Source organism: Tauraco erythrolophus, chromosome 6 (assembly GCF_009769465.1).
Source record: "Tauraco erythrolophus isolate bTauEry1 chromosome 6, bTauEry1.pri, whole genome shotgun sequence".
Lineage (NCBI taxonomy): Eukaryota > Metazoa > Chordata > Aves > Musophagiformes > Musophagidae > Tauraco > Tauraco erythrolophus.
This window is the reverse complement of record NC_141470.1, coordinates 69224724-69247499: the sequence shown is the minus strand read 5'-3', so window position 1 is coordinate 69247499 and position 22776 is coordinate 69224724. Positions and strand designations below refer to the sequence as shown.

The 22776-nt window shown below is 45.4% G+C and overlaps 1 protein-coding gene across 1 annotated transcript in view; it reads left to right on the top strand.

The window, feature by feature from the left end:
* The window catches only part of KTN1 (kinectin 1), a 59868-nt gene that overhangs the window by 11086 nt on the left and 26006 nt on the right, over window positions 1-22776 (top strand). Inside the window, exons 6-20 of the mRNA XM_086614039.1 lie at window positions 1140-1280; window positions 3402-3508; window positions 5014-5146; window positions 10984-11071; window positions 11379-11545; window positions 12178-12246; window positions 14082-14119; window positions 14729-14819; window positions 15132-15200; window positions 15929-15966; window positions 16084-16174; window positions 19498-19566; window positions 20909-20943; window positions 21078-21168; window positions 22080-22148. Coding sequence (XP_086470165.1) covers window positions 1140-1280; window positions 3402-3508; window positions 5014-5146; window positions 10984-11071; window positions 11379-11545; window positions 12178-12246; window positions 14082-14119; window positions 14729-14819; window positions 15132-15200; window positions 15929-15966; window positions 16084-16174; window positions 19498-19566; window positions 20909-20943; window positions 21078-21168; window positions 22080-22148 — 1296 coding nt within the window. The remainder of the gene's footprint in view (window positions 1-1139; window positions 1281-3401; window positions 3509-5013; window positions 5147-10983; window positions 11072-11378; window positions 11546-12177; window positions 12247-14081; window positions 14120-14728; window positions 14820-15131; window positions 15201-15928; window positions 15967-16083; window positions 16175-19497; window positions 19567-20908; window positions 20944-21077; window positions 21169-22079; window positions 22149-22776) is intronic.

Sequence of the window (22776 nt, the reverse complement as noted above, 5' to 3'; positions counted from 1 at the left end):
TGGTGGAGGGGTAGAAGGAAGCTGCGGTATGTCCTGATGCCCTTATTTTTCTTGTGTCTTAGCAGATGCACATATAACTCGAAGGAGGCTTTGGGTCAAGCTGGTTTACACTGTGTGTGCAGAAGTGACTTAAAACTTTTGGTGTGACTCAGGTTCCTAAATGCTTCCATGAACATGGGCTTGGGAAGTCATGTCACTTATTTCATTCCGGGGGACCAGGCTCCTGAAGCTACTAAGTTTGACTTGAAAGAGAGAGTAGCTTTTATTTAAATTAAAATGTGAAAAAAAGCTATAATTACTCTGAAGAGATGGAGAGCTTGAATACAGCTGATAATATGGAGGCTTAAATTATGTGTCAGGGCTCCCTGGCACTGTAAGGAGCTGCGTGCTGGGCTGCATAGCTGGAGACACCCGAAGCTTAAGTGGTGCAAATACCTCGTTCTGCGATGGGAGCGTGCTGAAAGCTGCGCTTAATGTTTTTTGCTTACTCCAGCAAGTGCATTTGTACTGCAGAGGAGCAGCTTTATGGATTTCTCAGGTGTCTGGCTTGGATTAGTGGCTGATAAATGATTAATCTAAATAGCAATGTGTATTTTCATTTGAAAGATGTAATATGGCATCATGCTGGTGGCATTCAGGGCTTCTCTGGCTGTTGCTGGGTACTAATAGCCCATCTCCTTTGGCGGAACTGCTGGCTTTGCAACAAGGCAATTATTTGCTCTAAAATGTTGTGGTGTTTTGCCAGTTCTTTACCTGTGTTCTTTGCTTTGCTAAACTTGGGATGAAAATCTAAGCTCTGTGGTATGTGATGTCTGTGGTTTTAATTGTTAGGAATCTGTAATTTGGTCACACTCGATAGGAATAAGACTCCAGCTCTTCTGAGACAACAGAAGATCAGTGTTTAAATTGACAAACCTCTTTTTAATGAATGTGAAATTATGCAGATCCTAAATCCTCATAAAGGTGTTGGAAGTTTGGTCAGGTCTAATGCTATAACTCCCCTGAGCTGAAGATTGATGCTGACTTTGGTTTGGTGCACGCTTGCTATATTTGTAGTTATCTTGAAACACTGACTGTTAGACTCTAGAAAGGATCAGTGGGTGACTTCTTTCCCTTTTTCCTTTCACTTCCCACCCAAGGAGCTGGTTGCAGAAAAGGAAAGGAACGGCTTGCTTACAGCGAAAATGCGAGAGCGCATCAACACTCTAGAAAAGGAGCACGGCACTTTTCAGAGTAAAATACACGTTAGTTACCAAGAATCTCAGCAGATGAAGATAAAGGTAAATGCTTTACCAGAACTGTTGTTGTTGATGTTTGTGCACGAGCAGGTCAGTGCTGAGAAACCGTCACTTTAGCCGAGGTGCAGCGTTTGTCGTTTGCTCATGCAGAAATTGGCTTCATGGGTCACCCCGAGCCTTGAAGGCAGTGTGCTGGTAGCTGCTGGTGTAACACATCTGCATGAGGATGGGAAACTTTGTGGCACTTTCCTGACTTAAAGGAGAGACAAGGAGTTCTCCGAGGTGACTTTCATAGTCTGTAAAAGACCAGTGCTAGCTAGATAGCCTGTATCTGATCTAATTACTTTTCCTTTGTGGTGTTCTGCTGAAATGTTATTCAATTAAGGTGTAAAATCTAATTGAAATACTCAACGTAAGAGAGTCACTAATGCTGATGATCATTTACCAGCTGATAAATCTCATTTTTTTACATTATAGTAAAGTGACAGCATAGCATAATAATATACAAGAAATATCATTGTCTGGGATAGTGCTTTGCTGAAAACATTTGAAGGGCAGACACTTGCATTAAGACCCTTGTTGTCCTCTCCTGAAGTTGTGTTGTAATGGAGTGACTTCAGAAGAGTTTGTTTCATGAGATTAAAAAGTTTGACTTAAAGTTTTCTGAGAAAAATGGTCCCTCTTATGCCAACTTGACTGGTGCTTAGATTTTACATTCTAATATTTTTTTTCCTATATGGATGCTACAACATCAAGCCTAGCACGTGAACTTTCCAGCTTTAATACTCTTATCTTCTGTCCTGGCACTTCGGAGAGTAGCATCTCTGCAGTTTTGGAGCAGAAGTATGTTCTCCTGAGCAGAGACAACTTCCTTTGAACCTATACAGACAATTGCATAAGGAGAGGGTCTTGCTGCTGGCTGGGGGAGGGTGAAGGACATCTGGGTACGACTGGGTGACTTTTGCAAATGCTGATACTGCAGGAAAAGCTGGAGAAAGGATGCACAGAATAACCAGTGCTTTGGTTCTGCTCCCCCTCCTGATGGGTTGTAGCATTGCAGAGAAACTGAAACTTAATTGTCCAGACTTCCAATTATGTGGGGTTTGTGCCCCTGCTTCTGTTGGAATCTTGTATATCTGTTGGCATTAAAAAAAAAAAAAAAAGTGGGGGAAGCAAAGAGGCCTCCCCAACAAACATCCAAGGAATAGCTTGTTACAGGTTTTGCTGCTGAGCTGGAGGTGGCTGCCCTACAAGGGACTGCTGTCTCCTGCTGTGGTTGTTACTGAAACATACATTTGGATTTTTTATATACACAATCCTCCCTGGTGGATCAGCCATTTGATGAAACTGGGTCTTGGTGATGGTGTCAGCCATATCCGCGATCTGGCACTGGTAGAGGAAGAAAGCATTACAGCTGTATGTGCTCGAGCATTTTCAAACCAGGCTGTTGGGGTGTAAGACACCGACTATGTTGTCATCTGCACAGGCAGAGTCCATTTTTTTATTCCTTTGAGTCCTGTCTTTTAATTTTAATTTTGTTTGCAGTCTTCTGAGGCAGCCTCGGGTTATCAGGGCTTCTTTCTATCCCAGTTTGTAATAGTGTTGAAAATTCAATCAAAGCATATTATTGCCTAAATAAAGGATCTATTGTGTAATCTTGACTTCAGGACTAGCCTCCTGCAGTTTACATGCTATGATCTGCCTATTGTCAGTTATCTTATACTTTTTCTGCTTTGTTTAAAGGCTTTGTGAACTTCTAATGTTAATTCACAGTGCGTTTGTTTTATTTCCCTTTGGAAAAGTAATATGTTGATATCCAGTTATTGACAAGTGTCTAAAGTTATACAGCTGAGCAGTCGTATCCTAAGCAACACTTGTGTATTATTTAAAAAAAAAAAAGAAAAAAGATTGCCTTGATACACTGGTATAAAAGGAAACAGATGCTTTTATCAAGCAAGAGGATCTGAGTTGCACAGTTTAGTTTAAGAGTGGATGTGTGAGGAAGGAGGTAAAGCTGCCTCTCTCCCAAAAAAATCTGCTTAGTTTTATTTATTTAAACTACAGTGATCTCTTATCTACTGTTACAAGTTGTTGGTTTTTTTATTGCTTCTGAGTTTAATCTTTTTTGGAATTGATCTTTTTTTTTTTTTTTTCCCCTATCAGTTCCAGCAACTCCGTGAGCAGATGGAGGCAGAAATAAGCCACCTGAAGCAGGAAAATGGTATCCTGAGAGATGCTGTCAGTACTTCTGCCAATCAAATGGAGAGCAAGTACGTTAGCAGCTACTCGGAGCCTTGTGTGGTTTGTTTTTTTTTTTTTAAGCCTTCTCTGAAGAGTTGTTCTAGCTTCTGCTCCTTTTGTTACCATCTCCTTGGCCGTCTCTGAATTTGTGGTTAAAATTTGAAGCTCATTTGAAGCCAGAGCTTTTAGGGAGCGGGTGCTGAGGCTTTAACAGAAAGAAGTGCAGAAGTGCTCAGACACAGTTGGTGTTTTTGGCAGGGTATGTATCCTTTCCCCTGGGGCTTTAGGAGAGGTACTGATGCTGGCCTCTTGGGAGAGCAACAGCTCTAAGGTTATAAATCAGTCTTGCAATAAGAAAAAAGCATCGACACCCTGCAGTTAATGGTACCGCTGGGGCAACATGTGGATTTATCTGCTGGTGGTGCACATGTTTGGAGAAACAAGAAGCATCTCAAGGTTTTGTCTTATGACTTAGGCTGTCCTTGAGCTGGCAGAGAGGGTTGTATATGTTGTGGTAAAAGCTGAGCATCCTGATGCGGTGCGTAGTCAGACAGGTGGATTGCTGCCAGTGGGCTTCTGCCTGTAGAAAGCAAAACCAACGCTTCAAATGATGCTCTCAGGTATTTGATCTCTTGGTGTTGGAAACTAGAACCTCAAAACCACTGTCAGGACTTGGAAAGGGCTCCATATCTTCCTTTTCTAGCTATGCTGTTCTTGCAGAGATGCTGCTTCTATATGGACCTTTCTCTTAATGGCCTGTGTGCTGTTGAGTGCAGCTCAGCAGAGGTGCGTGCTGCTCCCTGTGCATGTGTTCCTGGGGCAGGTCGCTGTAACGAGCACGAGAAGGGTGCTGGTGCTCTGATTTTAAAGGTGCCCTGTTTGTAGAAATGAAGCATCAGTGAGTTATCTCAAAATCCTTAATTCAGGCAAACTTGAGATAAAGACAAAAATAAACTGCTTTTTATTTGCTTAGACACAAAGAGAAGCCTTTTAAAAATTCTCCCCTTGGGCTGTACAAGTGCATCCTCTCTCCCTAAGTGAGAGGGTGCATCAGATACCTTCACATGAATTAATAGATAAGGCCAGGAGGCAATGTATAGTCCGAAGACCTGCGTGCAGTTAGTGGTCCAGGAGGAACAGTCTTGAGTAAGTTTGAGATCAATAATCTTTTGTGGGAAAAGGAAAGGAATGTGGATGTCAATGTGAGACCTTCCCTTATGCTGAATCTCTTTAAGCCTGTCCATATTATGCCTGTCAGCTTAAAAATGTTGTAAAGGAACTGATGCTTGTGGCTTATTGCTGACGTTTTGTTTCTGACTCAGTGGGTTGTAGCTGCTGTGCTGATGGCCAAGAGTACCTGACCCTCATCCCTTTGCCAGGATGAACCAGTGTAGGGAGGGGAAAACCAACCCAACACAGTACAGTCCTCTGGCTGCAAATATAGGGCTTGATGTTGATATTTGAGTGACTGTTGTTATGTCCTGTGCTTCTTATGGGGGGAAAGAGAAAAAGCTGTGAAAATGTTTATTTTTAGGCAGTCGGCTGAACTGAACAAACTGCGCCAGGATTATGCGAGGCTGGTGAATGAGCTGGGAGAGAAGAGCAGCAAATTGCAGCAAGAGGAGCTCCAGAAGAAGAACGCAGAGCAGGCGGTTGCTCAGCTAAAGGTGACTTGGGTTTGTCTCTGCCTGTTGAGTTGAGCTCGAGTCTTTATCTGAGCCAACTTCCGAGTCGAGTGGGATGTGACGCTTGTGAGAATCGCTTTGGCTGTTCCCTGGCCACTAAATCTCTGTCGTCTTTGTATGTGCAAGTATCTATTTTCAGATAGCTCATAGGCTGCCTCAGCCTTAGAATCATAGAATGGTTAGGGCTGGAAGGGACCTTCAAAGGTCATCTAGTCCAACCCCCCTGCAAGGAACAGGGATATCTCCAACTAGATCAGGTTGCTCAGGGCCTTGTCCAACCTGGCCTTGAACGTCTCCAGGGATGGAGCATCCACCACCTCTCTGGGCAACCTGTTCCAGTGTTCTACCACTCTCATGGTAAAAAATTTTTTCCTAATATCCAACCTGAACCTACCTCCCTCTATTTTAAAACCGTTACCCCTTGTCCTATCATAACTGGCCCTCCTGAACAGCCTCTCCCCATCTTTCCTGTAGGCCCCCTTGAGGTACTGGAAGACCGCTATAAGGTCACCCCGGAGCCTCCTCTTCTCCAGGCTGAACAGCCCCAACTCTTTCAGCCTGTCCTCATAGGAAAGGTGCTCCAGCCCTCTTATCATCTTCGTGGCCCTCCTCTGGACCCTCTCCAACTGGTCCATGTCCTTCTTATGTTGGGGACTCCAGAACTGGACGCAGTACTCCAAGTGAGGTCTCACGAGGGCAGAGTAGAGGGGGAGAATCACCTCCCTCGACCTGCTGGCCACGCTCCTCTTGATGCAGCCCAGGACGCGGTTGGCCTTCTGGGCCGCAAGAGCACATTGCCGGCTCATATTGAGCTTCTCGTCCACCAGTACTCCCAAGTCCTTCTCCTCAGGGCTGCTCTCGATCCATTCACCACCCAGTCTGTATTTATGCCTGGGATTGCCACGACCCAGATGTAGGACCTTGCATTTGGCCTGGTTAAACTTCATGAGGTTGGTACGGGCCCACCTCTCCAGCCTGTCGAGGTCCCTCTGGATGGCATCCCTCCCTTCCAGCGTGTCGACGGCACCACACAGCTTGGTGTCATCGGCGAACTTGCTGAGGGTGCACTCCATGCCACTGTCCACGTCACCGACAAAGATGTTGAAGAGGGCCGGGCCCAACACGGACCCCTGAGGGACGCCACTCGTGACCGGTCTCCACTTGGACATTGAGCCGTTGACCACTACTCTCTGAGTGCGGCCATTGAGCCAATTCCTTATCCACCGAGTGGTCCATCCATCAAACCCATGACTCTCTAGTTTAGAGAGAAGAATGTCGTGCGGGACAGTGTCAAAAGCTTTGCACAAGTCCAAGTAGATGACATCCGTTGGTCGACCCTTGTCCACCGATGTTGTCACCCCATCGTAAAAGGCCACCAAGTTGGTCAGGCACGATCTGCCTTTGGTGAAGCCATGTTGGCTGTCACCCACCACCTCCTTGCTCTCCATGTGCCTTAGCATGGTTCCCAGGAGAATCTGCTCCATGACCTTGCCAGGCACAGAGGTGAGGCTGACCGGTCTGTAGTTGCCCGGGTCCTCCTTGTTCCCCTTTTTAAAAATGGGGGTTATGTTCCCTCTCTTCCAGTCATCGGGGACCTCGCCAGACCGCCACGACTTCTCGAATACAATAGCCAGTGGCTTGGCAACTTCATCCGCCAGTTCCTTCAGGACCCGCGGATGGATCTCATCAGGTCCCATGGACTTGTGCACCTTCAAGTTCCTCAGATGTTCTCGAACCTGGTCTTCAAGTACAGTGGGCGGTGGTTCATCCTCACAGTCCCTGCTAGTTCTTTCCACAGCTTGGGTGGTAAGACAAGAGGCTTTACCAGTGAAGACTGAGGCAAAAAATTCATTGAGTACCTCAGCCTTCTCTATGTCCCGGGTAACCAGAGCACCAGTATCCTTCCGGAGGGGGCCTATGTTCTCCTTGGACTTCCTTTTGTCCCCTACATACCTATAGAAGCATTTCTTGTTGCTTTTTATATCCCTTGCCAAATTCAATTCCTTTAGGGCTTTAGCCTTCCTCACTTGATCCCTGGTCACTCTTACAGCTTCTCTGTATTCCTCCCAGGCTATCTGTCTCCGCTTCCACCCTCTGTAGGCTAACCTCTTCATTTTCAGTTGGTCCAGGAGCTCCTTGCTCATCCACGCCGGCCTCCTGGTCTTTTTGCCCGACTTGTTCTTCGTCGGGATGCACCTCTGCTGAGCTTGGAGAAGGTGCTCCTTGAATGTGGACCAACTTTCCTGGGCCCCTTGTCCCTCCAGGGCCGCCTCCCACGGCACTTTGCCCATCAGGTGCTTCAAGAGGCCGAAGTCCGCCTTCTTGAAGTCTAGGGTACAGAGCTTGCTGAATGGTTTCCTTGCTGCCCCATGGATCTTGAACTCCACTGTGTCGTGGTCACTGCAGCCAAGGCTATCCTTAAGTTTCACATCGCCCACCAGTCCCTCCCTGTTGGTGAGCACAAGGTCAAGCATGGCACCCCTCCTTGTCGGCTCCTCTATCACCTGCAGGAGGAAGTTGTCATCCACGCATTCCAGGAACCTCCTGGACTGCCTGTGCCCTGCCGTATTGTCTCTCCAACAGATGTCAGGGTGGTTGAAGTCCCCCATGAGGACCAGGGCTTGTGACCGCGAGGCTGCTCCTATCTGGCTATAAAGCGCCTCATCTGCTCTGTCCTCCTGGCCAGGTGGCCTGTAACAGACTCCTACCGTAACATCCCCTATCCGTCCCCGTCCTCTAATCTTGACCCATAAGCTCTCTGTCAGCTCGTCCTCCGACCCCAGGCGAAGCTCCACGCACTCCAGCCGGTTGCTGACGTAGAGAGCGACACCCCCTCCTCGTCTCCCCTTCCTGTCCTTTCTAAAAAGCTTATACCCCTCCATGTTGACACTCCAGTCATAGGAGTCGTCCCACCACGTCTCCGTGATGCCAATAAGGTCGTAGCCCTGCTCATGTACACGCATCTCTAGCTCATCCTGTTTATTTCCCATGCTGCGTGCGTTGGTGTACATACACTTGAGATGGGCCTCCGACAAAGCCGACTCGCTGGCTGGAGTGACAGGTGTTCTCTTGGACGGCAGTGTAAGATCGTTCGAACATACCTGCGATCCATCCTCAGCTTCTGGACCCTCGGTGCTGGCACTGGTGCCATGCTGACAGCAGTATAGATCTGACTTCTTGGCTGGAATTCCCTTCTTCTGTTCTACAGATACTTCCAGCATATCTTTACCATTCTTGATATTCCCCCCCTCCCCCTTCAAATCTAGTTTAAAGCCCTGCCAATGAGCCCTGCTAGCTTTTGAGCTAAGACCCTGGTTCCCCTCTGAGAAAGGCAGGTCCCATCCGGTGCCATCAGACCTGGTTCAGCGAAAGCCTCCCCGTGATCAAAGAAACCAAATTTCCGTCGGTGACACCAGCCTCTGAGCCATCTGTTAATCAAATCTGATTTTCTATTCCTTCCTATGTTCTTTCCTGCCACTAAAGGGACTGAAGAGAACACTACCTGGGCTCCTGACCCTTCGACCAGTCGCCCCAATGCCCTGAAGTCCCTTTTGATGTCCTTTGGACTTCTCTCTGTTAGCTCATCAGTTCCAACCTGCATGACCAGTAATGGATAATAATCAGATGGCCGTACCAGAGCAGGGAGTTTCCTAGTGATGTCCCTGACCCGGGCCCCAGGGAGGCAGCAAACTTCCCTGTGGGTTGGGTCCAGTCGACATATTGGCCCCTCTGTTCCCTTCAGAAGGGAATCGCCTATGACAATTACCCTCCTTTTTCTTTTAACAGGGGCAGTCAGAAATCGTGGAGCAGACTGACTCCCCTTAGGCAACCCTCTGCGTGGGCCCTCATCTATGCTTTCTTCTTTTGATGAGGCTTTAATACCGATGGCAGTCCGACCCAGCTTTGGAGACACCTCCAAGCAGGGACAGCCATCTCCCTCCCTGTCTTCCAGTTCCCCTCGCAGAGCACTGTACCTGTTACGTAAGGTCACCTGGGGGGGCAAGGGAATTGCCAGGCAATTGTGCTTGCCACGCCGAGCAGGGACCTTGTGCCATTGCTCCTCGTCCCCTAATTCCTCACATTCCCTGATCCCCTTTACCCTCTCCACTTCTTTCTGCTCTGCCACAACCAGATTATGGCAGCTGTCAATTTCCTTCTCGCTTTCCCTAATTATTCTTAACCTATTCACCTCCTCCCTGAGTTCCAGCACTTCATCCTGGAGCTGCGCCACCCGGCTTAGCAGGTCATCGACCTGCTCGCACCTCACGCAGCCATCCTCAGGGTTGCTCCCAGCTACCAAGGATAAGCTGTGACATTCCTCACAGCCTGTGACCTGAACACCCACATCCCCTCGAGTGGGTGCTGAAAGCACATTTTTCCTCCTCCGAGTCGCCACCATAACTCCCTGATAAGATGAAGTACCTCAAATCCCGTCCAAGGAGCTGTAGACTGCAGCTGTTGTCCCCTCGTTAGGCGGGAACAATAGCCTTCCTTAGCTCCTTCGCGGTGGGCAGCGACTAGTCGCTGCCCTCCCTGAGGCTATTTATAGCCCAGTGACTCACAGCTGTGCTGGCTCCGCCCGGCTCTCCCAGCAGCCCGCCTACGCCGGCACCGCCCCCAACAGCGGCAGATCTGGTCCCGGCTAGAAAATGCTTCCAGAAAAGCCCTAGAAAAGAGCTTTTCTTCGGCTTTTTCCTGCAGTAGCTCTCCCCAGTCGCAGTCTTACCTGCTCTGAAGTGGATCTCCGCAGAAATAACCGTTAGGCACGATGACAGCCCTTTTAAACTTACCGCGGGTGTGCTGGCTCCTCCCCGGCTCTCCCAGCAGCCCGCCTACGCCGGCACCGCCCCCAACAGCGGCAGATCTGGTCCCGGCTAGAAAATGCTTCCAGAAAAGCCCTAGAAAAGAGCTTTTCTTCGGCTTTTTCCTGCAGTAGCTCTCCCCAGTCGCAGTCTTACCTGCTCTGAAGTGGATCTCCGCAGAAATTTAATGTTTTTATCCAATACTCTGTATTTTGAGTGATTACAAACTTCCCTATGAGGTGGATCTTATCCTTCCAGGTAAACATTTTTAAAAAGCTTAATTGGTGATATTGAACTTGGTTTTCTGTGAGTGTGCAATTCCAGCAATATTTGATATTTTGGAGTAGTTCATCCAGATGGCACTGTCCCTGTGACTTTTATTTGAAACTGCATGCTTTTACTTCAATGTGTGTTTAAATTTTTAAATAAATACGGTATTTTTGAGGTAAAATGTAAATGGACTAGCTTCTGGATGCATCTCTTCCCTTTTCTTTGGAAGAAAAGGTCTTTTGTATTAACACTTTTTCAGAAAAGAAATGTAGTGGTTTTGTGTGAGGCTGCTCATTACTCTTTTCATGTTTGCAATTAAATCTTAGTTACCAGAAGTTCTCCCTGCCTCTAGCTCTTGCAAGTGGAGAGCTGGTATCTAGGGCTGAGACATGTTTTAATTACTAGGTGCAGATTTATGTGATGCATGGCTAGTCTGGCTTCTAGTGTTAATTCTGAACTTGCAGGGCAAAGATGATGCTACGCATTCATACTACAGAAACCATTCTGTTAAGAGCCTATAATGAAATCCTGTTCACAATTTGCCTTTCAAATTAATAGGCTAAACTGCTGTAGGAGGAGGATTACAGGGCACTCTGTCTCTCTGATGTGCCCTAATGGAAACAAGAAACAATTTTACTTCATTGCCATATGTTTGGGGAATAGCTCTGAAGAGATGCACTCTGAACGTTTCAAAAAAATAAATTAAAGGTTAGACTTCCTTTCATCAACTCTTTCTTCTATGTGAAGGTCCAGCAGCAGGAAGCAGAGAGAAGATGGGAAGAAATCCAGGCTTATCTCAGGAAAAGAACAGCAGAACACGAAGCAGCGCAACAAGGCATGTATCACAAAATTCCCACGTAACACAGAATTCCCAAATAACACTAACTGCAGTGATTTGGCTGTTGCCATTTGTGAATTAGGGTGTTGCTGACTTAAATAAAGCTCAGGTGAAGTCAGTACTGCTTCAGCACTCTGGGGAAAGAATATGTTGTGATATTGGTTACTTCGAATGCTGATGAGAGCGCTGAGCCTTGGCTTGCTGGAACGAGGCTTTTAATCAGCCTCCTTGTTTACAGTGAAAGTTATTTCCCTCAAAGTTAAATATTTACTTCTGAATTAAAATCCTGACATTTCTGCTACAGATGTGCAGAACAAGCTTGTGGCCAAAGACAATGAAATCCAGAGCTTGCACAGTAAACTTACTGATACAATGGTGTCAAAACAGCAGCTGGAGCAGAGGATGTTGCAGTTAATGGAGGCTGAGCAAAAGAGAGCTACTGCGGAGGACTCCATGCAAATGCAGGTGCAGGTAGTATTGCTCAAGTATCTTAAGGGTTTGGGTTTTTTCCCCACCTGCTTTGTGCTCTATGGAAACACAGTAATACCTTTTGAAATGCCGCTTTAGCTAAAAGCTTTCCCACTGAATAAAGAATGAGAAAATTGTGTGCCAGTCTATCATCCGGCAGCTTAGGAAGTGAGACCTTTTCTGGGGCTATCTCAGACCTGAGAAGTGCTCTGGGCAAGTCAGGAAAATGTGCCCAGCCAGGCATTTTCCCAAGCTGTGAAATGAAACTGTGGTCTGGGGAACACTCTGGAAGAGCAGCCATGTACCTTTGCTTGTGTGAGCTCTTCTGGAGTGATCTCTCTTCTCTAGGCATCAAACGGTGAGAGGCAGTGTGGACATAGCTCTTGAGGGCTTCAGGGAAACCAAGTGGCATATGGTGGGGCAGGGAATATTTTTCTCTTGATACAGAACAGGTTCTTACGCTTCCATTCAAATTGGTTGATCTTACTGGGGAGAAAAATAGCGTCTTTGAAAAGTGTCTATCATGTAAATGCTAAACTGTTCTTACTAACGTAATCATGGCTAAGAGCTAATCCTAGCAAAAGTTGACTAGCTGCTGATCTCAGCCTGCTTTTCTTTCTGTGCTCTCTTACAAGGAGCTGATAGAGCAGAATGATGCTTTGAATGCTCAGCTTCAGAAGTTTCATTCACAAATGGCAGCCCAGGTACAGCATGTTCTCAGACTTCCTTTTGAATTGTGAACTTTTTAACGAAAGTCAGATTTTATTTTTGTAGCTGGATATGAGATACGTAATGCTGAAAGCAAAGACTCGTTTAGCATCCTCTTTTCTAATGTTTCTCAAACTGGTTTAAAACTTAAGCCTCTGCTGTCCTTTTTGGGGGAAAAAAAATCCACTTATTTCCTCCTGTAGTGCCTTTCGTTTATAACCAAAGGGTAGAATACCCTTCTGAATGTTTGTTTTCTGTAGCTTTGCATGTGTATAATTCTGTCTTGTGGTTCTTGGTCTTTTTGAAGTCCTCCTGTGAACCACCTGATGATGCTGTTTTCTTGTACATCAGGTTGGGAAACAGTGTCTTGTGGTAGCTCCCATATAAAGCTCTGTTTGTTCCAGTGGTCGTTTCTGTGCGGAAGGAAAAAAAGAAAAACCACCACACACCAAAACCCCACCAAACCTGCACAATGCCTTTCTCAATTCTTTTAATCTCTAAAATTTTAGTTTGACTACTTTCTTTCAGAAATGTTTTCTGTTTTGTAAACACTATGTAAAACCTCAGGGTCACTGAAGCTGCTTCCATGTAGAGCTGGGTCACAGAAACCAGCTCAGAGAGGCTGCAACTTCTGTGGGCACAAGGGGAGATTGTTCCTGTGCAGTTGGGTGCTGTGGTTTTAATCATGGATGTGCTCCATGTAATTTGATTAAATTTGACATCAGACTGAAAATATGTCCTCTGGTTTGGGTTGAAGTGGGGAGAGTAGCAAAGGAAGAGGCACTCTGCATCTTCGTGACCTACTCTTCTCATCCCAGCCCTTTAAGAGGGCTTTGAAAATAAATCCCTAGGGAAATTTTATTTTTTAGCTTTGGGTTACCCAAGGAGGAGGCTGTTGAAGGAGGTGTGTGTTTTCCCTGTGTAGCCCCACTGACCATTGGAACACAGGGCTGAATTTTTCACTGTGGACACTGGATGTGAAAATAACACTTCGGGGAAGTGAGGTTGGACTGGGTACTGCTCTGGACGTGAGGGTTGAGGAAACTGTTTTGGTCATTAAGATGACCCTCTGGGACTGGAAATATTTGTTCCCTTTGAATTTTTTTTTTTTTTTCCCCTCTAATGCTGTTCTCTGTTCTGTGATCTGGATGAGGCAGTATAGGAATTGCTATACAGTCTCGTGGGCACAGGCTCCGTGAGATCTGGGATTCTGGGGGAGGGTAAGGCTGGATAAGGAGAACCATGTATCTGAAGCACAAATGAACATGGAAGTTCTGCCACAGCTGCTACCAAACTGGATGTGAAACAGGCTGCAGAGATCCCTCCATGCCTTGATGACCAGTGTGATAGGGATCCCCTGCCCTTTTGTGGGTAACCACACAGGAATAGGATTTTTCCAGGGAGGAAGAAAATGCCACTTTCTGATTTTTATATTGCTGTTTCTGTTCCTATCAAAGTCCTGATGCACTGTGCAGGGTTTTCTTTTTTAAATTTGAGTGGTTCGTCAGCAGAATGTCTCATAAAGCACTTAATCCTTGGGAGACAAGTGCTGGTGATGCCCGTGGCTTTTTTTTAATCTGGTAAAGGGCAAATAAGTTGGTTCACTTTTTCCCTTCACATTGCCTTAGGCCAAAGGGGAAGGGACATTAGTATGTGCTGGTATTCCTTCAATGTTCCTTAGCCAGGAAGTAGTTGGAAATGTCCCGTGCCAATTTAAAAGAACTACATGAAATCTTACAAATGCTATTCCTGGCTCAGAGTGGACGACGATTCTTTGACTTGCTTTACTTTCAGCTATTTTTTTCTTTTTCTTTTTTTTTTTCTCCTGCAGACGTCAGCTTCAGTCCTGGCAGAAGAACTACACAAAGTGTGAGCATTCATTTCCTCTGGTATATGGGAGGTGTTACTGGTTTTTGGTGCATGCCACCTTTCCTCCACACACGTGCGGTGTGTATGGGAGGGACTGGTGAAGGAAACGTTGCTGGCTGTGCTTTTAACTTCTCACCACGAGATTGACTTTGGGAGCTGGGAAACAGCTTCCTGCGGATTTCCCTTCCGTGTCTGGCCTCAGGTTTGGAGTCAGTTGTACGTGGTTCTATATGCTACACAGAAAGCAGTGCCTCCTCTCTTGTTTGCCACTGCCTATGCGCAGGGTTCAGTGCAGCGTGCAGGAATGCGTGCGACCATGAGAATTGTTCATGTTGGGGCTGTATGACTGCGCCAGGAGATTTCTCCCTTTGGGAGATGGGGTGGTAGTTGTGTTTCAGAGCTGGAGAATGTCTCATAAAATTTTGGCAAGCAAACAGCAGTTAAAACGGATGGAAAAGCTTTTGGACCCAAAGTGTACTGTCAGCAGGATTTAGAGTAGGAGCCGGACTTAGGGGCCAGCAGGTATTTGGTGTTTAGCTTGGTGCTTCATGTGCTGCTTTCATCCAAGACCTCGTAGTACTCATATGTCATCGTTTCTCATTTGTGCAGGATTGCAGAAAAGGACAAACAGATAAAGCAGATGGAGGACTCGTTAGGCAATGAACATGCCAACTTAACCAGCAAAGAGGAAGAGCTCAAGGTACAATAAAAACGTGTGTAAATGCCAGCTGATACAGGGAGAGGCTCGTTGGCCGCGTGTACAAAATGAAGCCCACAAGGCTGCTGCCTTTGGGTCTAGAAACAGCTCTTTCAGCTACAGGTCTGCTGATTTTGCTCTTCTAGGCAAGGCCAATGCTGGGAAGCTGTTGATAAGAAAGCTCAAGTTTTTTTCTTGGTATTATCTCTAGAGTCCCTCAAAGTAACCTGAAATACGTTACACTGGAGAGTGAATTTACGTGAAATATGGACTCTATGCAAAGTGCAAATATATTTCTTTTTCTCCTTTCTTTAGGTCTTACAGAATATGAACCTATCACTGAAATCAGAAGTACAGAAGTTACAGGCTCTGACAAATGAACAGGTAAAATAATTGTTTCATTAAATATTTAATTTTGCTCTCTTCCTGCTACCTATTCTGTCATAAATGCAAATGCAGCTCTGTTGGCTTTAAGCAAGCTGTGCTTAAGCACATTAGTGACCCGGGCTAAAACGTGATTCCCAGAATTCTTATAGCTGGTGGGACGCCTACTTCTTATTCTGCTTTCACCAGCGAGATCTTTCTTACTTGGATATCCCAAGTTCCTGAAGCCATTTGCTTGGTTAATTGAGATTTGCAGGCATGTGATGTTCAGGATGCTTCACAGAACTGAACACAACTGTGCTGGAGGATGCAGGCCTGGCATTTGCATACAAGGGTCATAAACATCCCTCTAAAAAACCCCAAAAGCACACACCCCCCCGCCGCCTCACTGTAGACAGCATTTCGCTTAGTTCTAAAAAGATATCTCTCCGTTACTGCTGTGTGGCCTGTTCATTACAGAAGTGGAAAAGAAGTGTTTAATTAGAGATAATCCTGGTTGTCAAGTGAATCTCTTAGAGATATTCCTCCCTTTGCGTAATTGCATGCTTGCCTGGTATATATTGGTGTTTTAAAAGTGCATGAAGACAAGCTTACCCCTTTCACTCTTGCTAGTGAGTCATGTGCCGAGAGGCCAAATGACTTGTTCTAGCTTTTTAATATTGTGGAATGAAAGGTTGATTGAATCATGTGATGTATCCTAAGTCCGTGTTAATCCTCTTTATATCTAGGCGGCTGCTGCACATGAGCTGGAAAGGATGCAGAAAAGGTAAATAGCTCTGGGATTTGATAAACAACATTTGTCAGTCTTTTCTGTTCTTTTGAATCGATGCTTTTTGTAAGACTTGGATGAGGAAACTTACTTGGCTGTTCTGCTGTGTCTCAGCATTCACATCAAAGATGACAAAATAAGAACTCTTGAAGATCAGCTTCGGGAAGAACTTGCTCAGATTTCAAACACAAAAGAAGAATTCAAGGTAAGATACAGGATAGCTATTCTTATGCTTATTTGCAATAAGTTTTCCAGACTTCAGAGGTTGCAGAGAATTCATACAGTTGAATGTTGATTTGTAAAATAGAACTGACTTTCAGGCTTTAAGGTAAATTACAGTATTCTGTTCGCAAGGCAAGAGCAGTGTGAGATGTCACAATAGTAGCAACAGACTGTGCAGCAGAGTAAGAGATGGGGTGACATGAGTTAAGTGTGGTGTTTGCAGTTGTGAAGAGTGAGGTCTTTGAAATCTGGAAGGGGAGATGTTCAGTAAAAGCTATTGCAGTTTTCCTGCAATAATATTTTTTCCTGCAATAAACCGCCTTCTAATATGACTTTCCAGACCTTGGTGTGAGCCTTTGTTGCTTGGGTTATCATGTTGTCAGGTCTTTTTTTCTTCTGTCAAGGTAGGTGTAAAAGTGCTTATTTTTCTCCTGCCATCTTCCAAATTGTTTCTTACAAGGCTGCAGCTAAATTGCTGAAGCGTTTAGTTCTGACATCTGGGGTCTGTGCAGCAAAGCTGGTACGTGTTTCTAGATGGTGTGCACAGAGAGCAGCTGACCTCTTCCTTGCCCTCTGCCACCTTTGGCTTTTTCTTCTGAACTTTTAACTGTTGGAAATAAACCTACTTCCTTGAAAAAGGTGACAACTCCATCTTTTTAACTCCTTTGAAGCCCATGTTGGGTACTGCTGCTCTTCTGGTGTTGCTGGTGGAAGGTCACTCGCTCTGGATCTCATAATGTCACATGGGTAGGTTTGCTAGCGAGGAACAGAGGAGATGGGCAGTGGCAGAGGCAGCCGGCTTTTGTAGGGGAAGCCATGCCTTGTGGGTCTCCTGGTGGTCTCTGAAGGTGTTGGCAAGCAGGTAGTAAACTTGATTGACATATTAAAGTGGCACTTTTTTTCGAGGTTTTGATGAGCGTTCCTTGCAGGCTTCTGTACCTTCCCTGAGCTGTCAGAGAATAAGAGGGAAGAAGTGTGAGAGGGACTTTTTACGAGGACGTGTAGTGACAGGACAAGGGGCAATGGCTTTAAACTGAAAGAGGGGAGATTTAGATTGGATATAAGAAAAAAAATTTTCACTCAGAGGGTGGTGAGGCACTGGCACAGGTTGCCCAGAGAAGTTGTGGGTGCCCCATCCCTGGCAGTGTTCAAGGCCAGGTTGGATGAGGCTTTGGGCAACCTGGTGTAGTGGAGGGTTTCCCTGCTCATGGCAGAGGGGTTGGAACTAGATGATCTTCAAGGTTCCTTCCAACCCAAACCATTCTATGGTTCTATGATTCTAAATTTCCTCAATAATAGAATAGGAAACAAAGTACAACTTCAGTTGATTTTTGTACTAAAGGTATTGACTCAATCTTCAGTGAAGTCTGTGCTGGGTAATGAGTACGTAAACAGTCTGGAAGGGGGAGTGGGAAGAGGAGGCAGGCTTGAGTAGGTCGGTCAGTCTCAAGTTAGTGATGCTCTGAGGACTTTCAGCGTGGTGAAACATCTGAAAACGGCAGGTGAAGTGGTGAAAATGAATACGAGGAGGAATAATCTGAACTTCCTTCTATGTGATGGTTTCTGTAGTAACTGTTACCCAGGAAAAAGTCCTCAGAGGTGTTGTGGATGGCTATGTGCTGAAGTCAACTCAGTGCTAAATAATGGCAGCAATCATCTGGAGGCAATTCAAGGTGTTGGTGGTGTTGTGGTTTAACCTGCTGGCAACTAAACACCACCCTCCCCCACCGCCAGGGGATGGGGAAGAGAATTAAAGGGGAAAAGGGAAAGAGACCTGTGGGTTGAAATAAGAACAATTTAATACTACTAATATATTAATGTATATGTATAATGATGACAATAATATATACAAACAAGTGATGCCTGATGTAATTGCTCAGCACCCGGTGACCAAGGCTGGTCCCATCTCAGACTAACGATCTTGAAACAGATAAGTCCCGACACCGCAATCCCGGAGGAGTGAGAGGCCCAAAAAGAGGGCAAGAGAGAGAGAGCACTCAGAGTCTGAGAGTGAGAGCCCGTCTTCCCAGCTGACCCTCATTTTATACTGGCCATGACACTGCATGATCTGGAATGCTTCACTGGCCAGTTTGGCCCTCAGTCCCAAGTCTAAGTTCAAATCATAAGAGGAGTTGTGGACCCTCTGTCCTGGCCATGCTCCCCCCCAGCCTGATGTGCTCCTGCACACTGGCAAAACATGGGAAGCTGAAAAGTCCTTGAGACCTCAGTGCCAACTATAAACATCAGTGCGCTGTCAACGTTCTTCCCATAACAAATCCCAGACTAAAACCAAAACACAGAGCTCTTCTAGGTGCTAAAAAGAAGAACTAACTGTGTCCCAGCTGAAATCAGGACACTTGGGAGGTGAATGGAGAACGGAACGCAGATTGTCATCATCATGATACTGTGGAAATCCATAGTGTGCTCTCAGCATGACTACTATGTGCTCTTTTAGTATCTTCTTCCTCCTGTCTTTGATCCCAAGCATATGCCAGACTAGCTCTGTACTGAATGCTTCTACCTGAGGAAGTGCTGCTTTTTTCCCATGTGTGTGAAAGAGGGAAAAGCCAGGTTCAAAGCAGAGCAGTTCTTCTAATCCTCACTATTGCTGTCCCTTCCTGCTTGTGTTGTCCCTGTAAGGCTTTGAGTTTGAAGCATAGATCACATCCTGCTGTTTTTGTAAATGATCAAGCAAGCCTTTAAAAAGACCTTGTGAAACAAAAAGCAATAATAGGGGAGGATTTTAAAATACATATGAGGAATCTGTACAGGCAGCTTGTCTTAAGGGCTGCTGTGGGAATGCTGGCAGGGGGGCAGAGGCTGTGGTACGGCTCTTTGTCTTCCTGAGACATCTCTTTCCAGCCTACAGTCGGACCAAAGCACATGCCGGTTCCTTGCTGTGCATCCTTGGTATTAAGGCAGCCGAAGAAAACTAGGGAGGTGATCCTGGAGCATCTGCTTCACCAGATGAGTGTTTTGTAAGAGGCAGCTATCAGATCTTGACATGCTGCTGGTACTGCTCTAGGAGGAAAATGCAGTTTCTCTTGCCTCTCACACTCGGTACTGTCTGATCCTCTGCCAGGGAATAAAGATGGTAACAGCTGAATTTCTCATGGCAACATAAGGACAAAACTATTAATACGGAAAAGCAAGAAAGAGGGGGAAAGGACTCTTTGTAGTCTTGTAGCTTTCAAAGAACTCACTGTAACGACTTCTGTGCTGTTTAATTATCTCACTGCCGAAATGAAAATGCGGTAGTTATCAGTTCAGAATTTGAAACCCTAAAATGTTTAAATTTCCTTCCAGATTCTCAAGGATCAAAACGCAACTCTGCAAGCTGAAGTTCAGAAGCTGCAGACTCTCCTGTCTGAGCAGGTATAGCCAGTGTTTGCTGTTGTGGTATCAAATATTTTCTGTTCTTTTTAACTTCAGTATTTTTTTTCTTGAGCTGGCCCTGGGCTGAGCTGGTTGGTGTCAAAGCCTGTTGCTTTTTAGGTGTTTTCTCTCTCATGGAGGGTTCAAGTAAGGCAGTTGTGGCTGTCCTCTAAGCCTAGTCAACAGTGTCCAAACAAAACGTGGATTTTTTTTTTTTCCTCCTCTGAAGAATGCAAGCTTAACACAAGCAAGAACTTGTTTCTGCAACCTCTCCTAGTTTTATCGGCAATTTTCTGGAATAAAAAAAAATCCCATGAACAACCAGCCCTTCCAGGGGAGAGGGCTGTTACTCTGGTCTCCCCACAGCCTAGTAAGATCTTTACCTTACTTGTGTTCTTCCATCCTGGAATGAGTTCTCAAACCAGTTGTAACCAAAGAACAGACTCATGGAATGGGAAAACTATTTACATCGCGGTGTCGTTTGTCCCACCTCTTCCATGTTCTTGCCCATGGCACACTGCCGCAGCCAGTTGGACTGGTACTCACCCAGAATGCTGTGGGTTCAAAGCCGTTGTGGTCCTCAGCCCCATCTCCTTTGCACGTGTTGCCTGGGACAGCTCTTGTGAACACCTCGACTTTGTGCCGTTGTGGAATGAGAAAACTTCCTGAAACACTGGAAAAAGACTTGTAAGACAGGAAGCTTATTTCCTTTTCTGCACTGATGTCTGGTAGCCAGCAGCTCCCTGTCTGGAACAGCTCCCTTCTGGTGGAGAACCAGATTCACAGCATTATTCCTGGGGGTCTGGCTGATTTGGTGTCCTGTCTGAGATAGTGGGGCTGATTTTTCTTGGTAGCTGGCTTGTGTTTCTCGTGTGGTCTCCCACAACGTGGTGTTGTTGAGAAATCATAAATGCTCTGGTGAGCGAGCCTGGTGTTGAGCTTGTGGTTTTGATAAACGCTCAAAAGAGGTAGATTTTGCAGGTACTGAGCTGGCTGCTATTGATTAGATGCCACACAGTGCTTGGCATGCTTGACACTCCCTAGGATTGCTAGGATCCCGTGTTCCACAGCATCTTGTCACTAGAACTCCTGTAGTCCGTCAGTGTAAAATCATCAAGGCTTTTGGGCTGGATCTGTACCTTCCCCTGAAAGACTGACATCTTTCCAGCATCAATATTAGACACACATACCGTGAGGACATTCTGTCCCTGTTTTATTTTCCCTTCTGGATTAGTGTGGTGACTAAGGTTCTGGCTAAATTGATGCTTTTCAGTTATTTCTGTTTTTAAAATCCTAAACCATTATTGATCCAATTAATGATCACCCTGTTGTGTTTTTATAGGCAAACAAAGACTTGTTAGAGCAGATGGAAAGAAGGTAAGAAGCTTTTTTTCTTTTGAATCAGACTAAAATAAAGATGCAGTTTTGTTGGAAGCGGGGTTACTGTTGATAGCTAAACTGCCATCAAAGCTTAACTCTCTTTTTCCTAATCCTCACTTTTGATTTCTCAGAATGAGAGAGAGGGATGATAAAATCAAGACTGTTGAAGAGCTGCTTGAGGCAGGACTCATACAGGTGGCTAATAAAGAGGAGGAGCTGAAGGTAAAATCTCCCATATTATCTTTTTATGGGGAAGGAGAGATTAAGTGCCCTTGTGCAAAGTGTACGTTTGAGTACTCATAGCGCAGTCTGAGATTATTCCCTTTGAATAGGAAAAGCATCTTGTGAAGACAAGGTTAAAACCTTGTTGGTAAGATAGATTAAGCATGAGCGTTGACGGCCTAGAGTAAGTGCTTATCTGCTGTTCTGGAGCAGATTTTGCTAGGATGAGTACCTGGTGTCTTTTGGAATGAAGCAAATACGTCTCCCAAGCTGTACGTTTGGACTAATCTGCAAAAAAATCTGTTTTAGGAAAGGGTGTTTTGTAAATACTTGGTAGTATGGGACTCCAGCATCTTTTTGCTTACTTGGTGATCTGAAAAGTTAAATGGATTATAAGCTAGTGACACTTCTGTGGTGATGCTAAAGCTGTTTCCTTCCTGTTCTGTTTACAAAGAAGCTAGTGATGAGAAGTCTGGAAAGCCAATACAAAGATCCATGTCTGTTTTCAGCTGGGTTTTGCTGGAAACCTGTGTCTTCTCTACCTGGACATAGCCAAGCCAATACTCACTTTCTTAATGTCCCTAAATTCCAAATGAATCCCTGACATCCCTATCCTGGGGAGAGGTTGCACACTAGCAAACTATCAGATTACTAAACAGCCAAAGACGTGAGCACATCACTCTGATGTTTCCCTGGACTCTAGCTTCCTGTAGATTGACGTCTACTCTGAGTTGTCCGTAATGAATAATTAGTCCATGGAATACTTTGGCTCCAACTGCTGCAAAGCGGAACTCTTTCAGACTTTCAAAGTCTTTCACTTGTTCTAAAAGAAATGACTTTTCTGTCAAGCTTAACACTTTTTTTTTCCCCAGCAAATGAGTCTTTCATTATCTGTGTGTCTGCTTTCAAAGGCGCTGCAAACGGAAAATTCATCTTTGAGAAAAGAACTTCAAAGTCTGCAAATTCAGCAATCAGAGCAGGTAGTACTTTTCATCTAAAACTTTTATTACACCTAAACTAAATCTAAAAGAATCTTGCTGTGGTTGCAAAAGTCAATGCAAAAAGGTGAAGACATCTTTGAAGCCCGTTGGCAAAGCACCCTATTTTCTTCCAGTGTTGGTCTGAGCAGCGATACTTCTGTCAAATGCTTCCTTTTGCATAAGTGTCAGGAACATGGCAGAGATAGAGGTTCCAGTTCAGCGGTGGTTCTGGGTTGGTTTGAGTTTGCCACTTACTGCAATGGCTGTGGATTCGTTTTTTTCAAGAAGCCTAGTGCAGCAAGCATGGCTGGTAGGCAGTTTATTCTGTATCAGCTTAATAATGCATATTTGAGCTTTCTAATGTTAGTCCACGCTCGTACAGGTGGTGAGGCTTAGCCCCCTTCTGTTGATGTCTCTGTTCAGTGACACTGGCACAGTATTATCACTTATTATCACTTTTGATAAAGCGTGCTCGGTGTTGATTGGGAAGTACTTTCCCTTGACGTCCCTATCTGCTTGGACAGCTCAGGAGAGCACTTAATGTCTCGAAAATCCTTTATGGGAGATGAGAAGCACAGTAAGTGTGGAGAGGTGTACAGTAGTGCCAGTATGAAGAGGTTAGCTGATC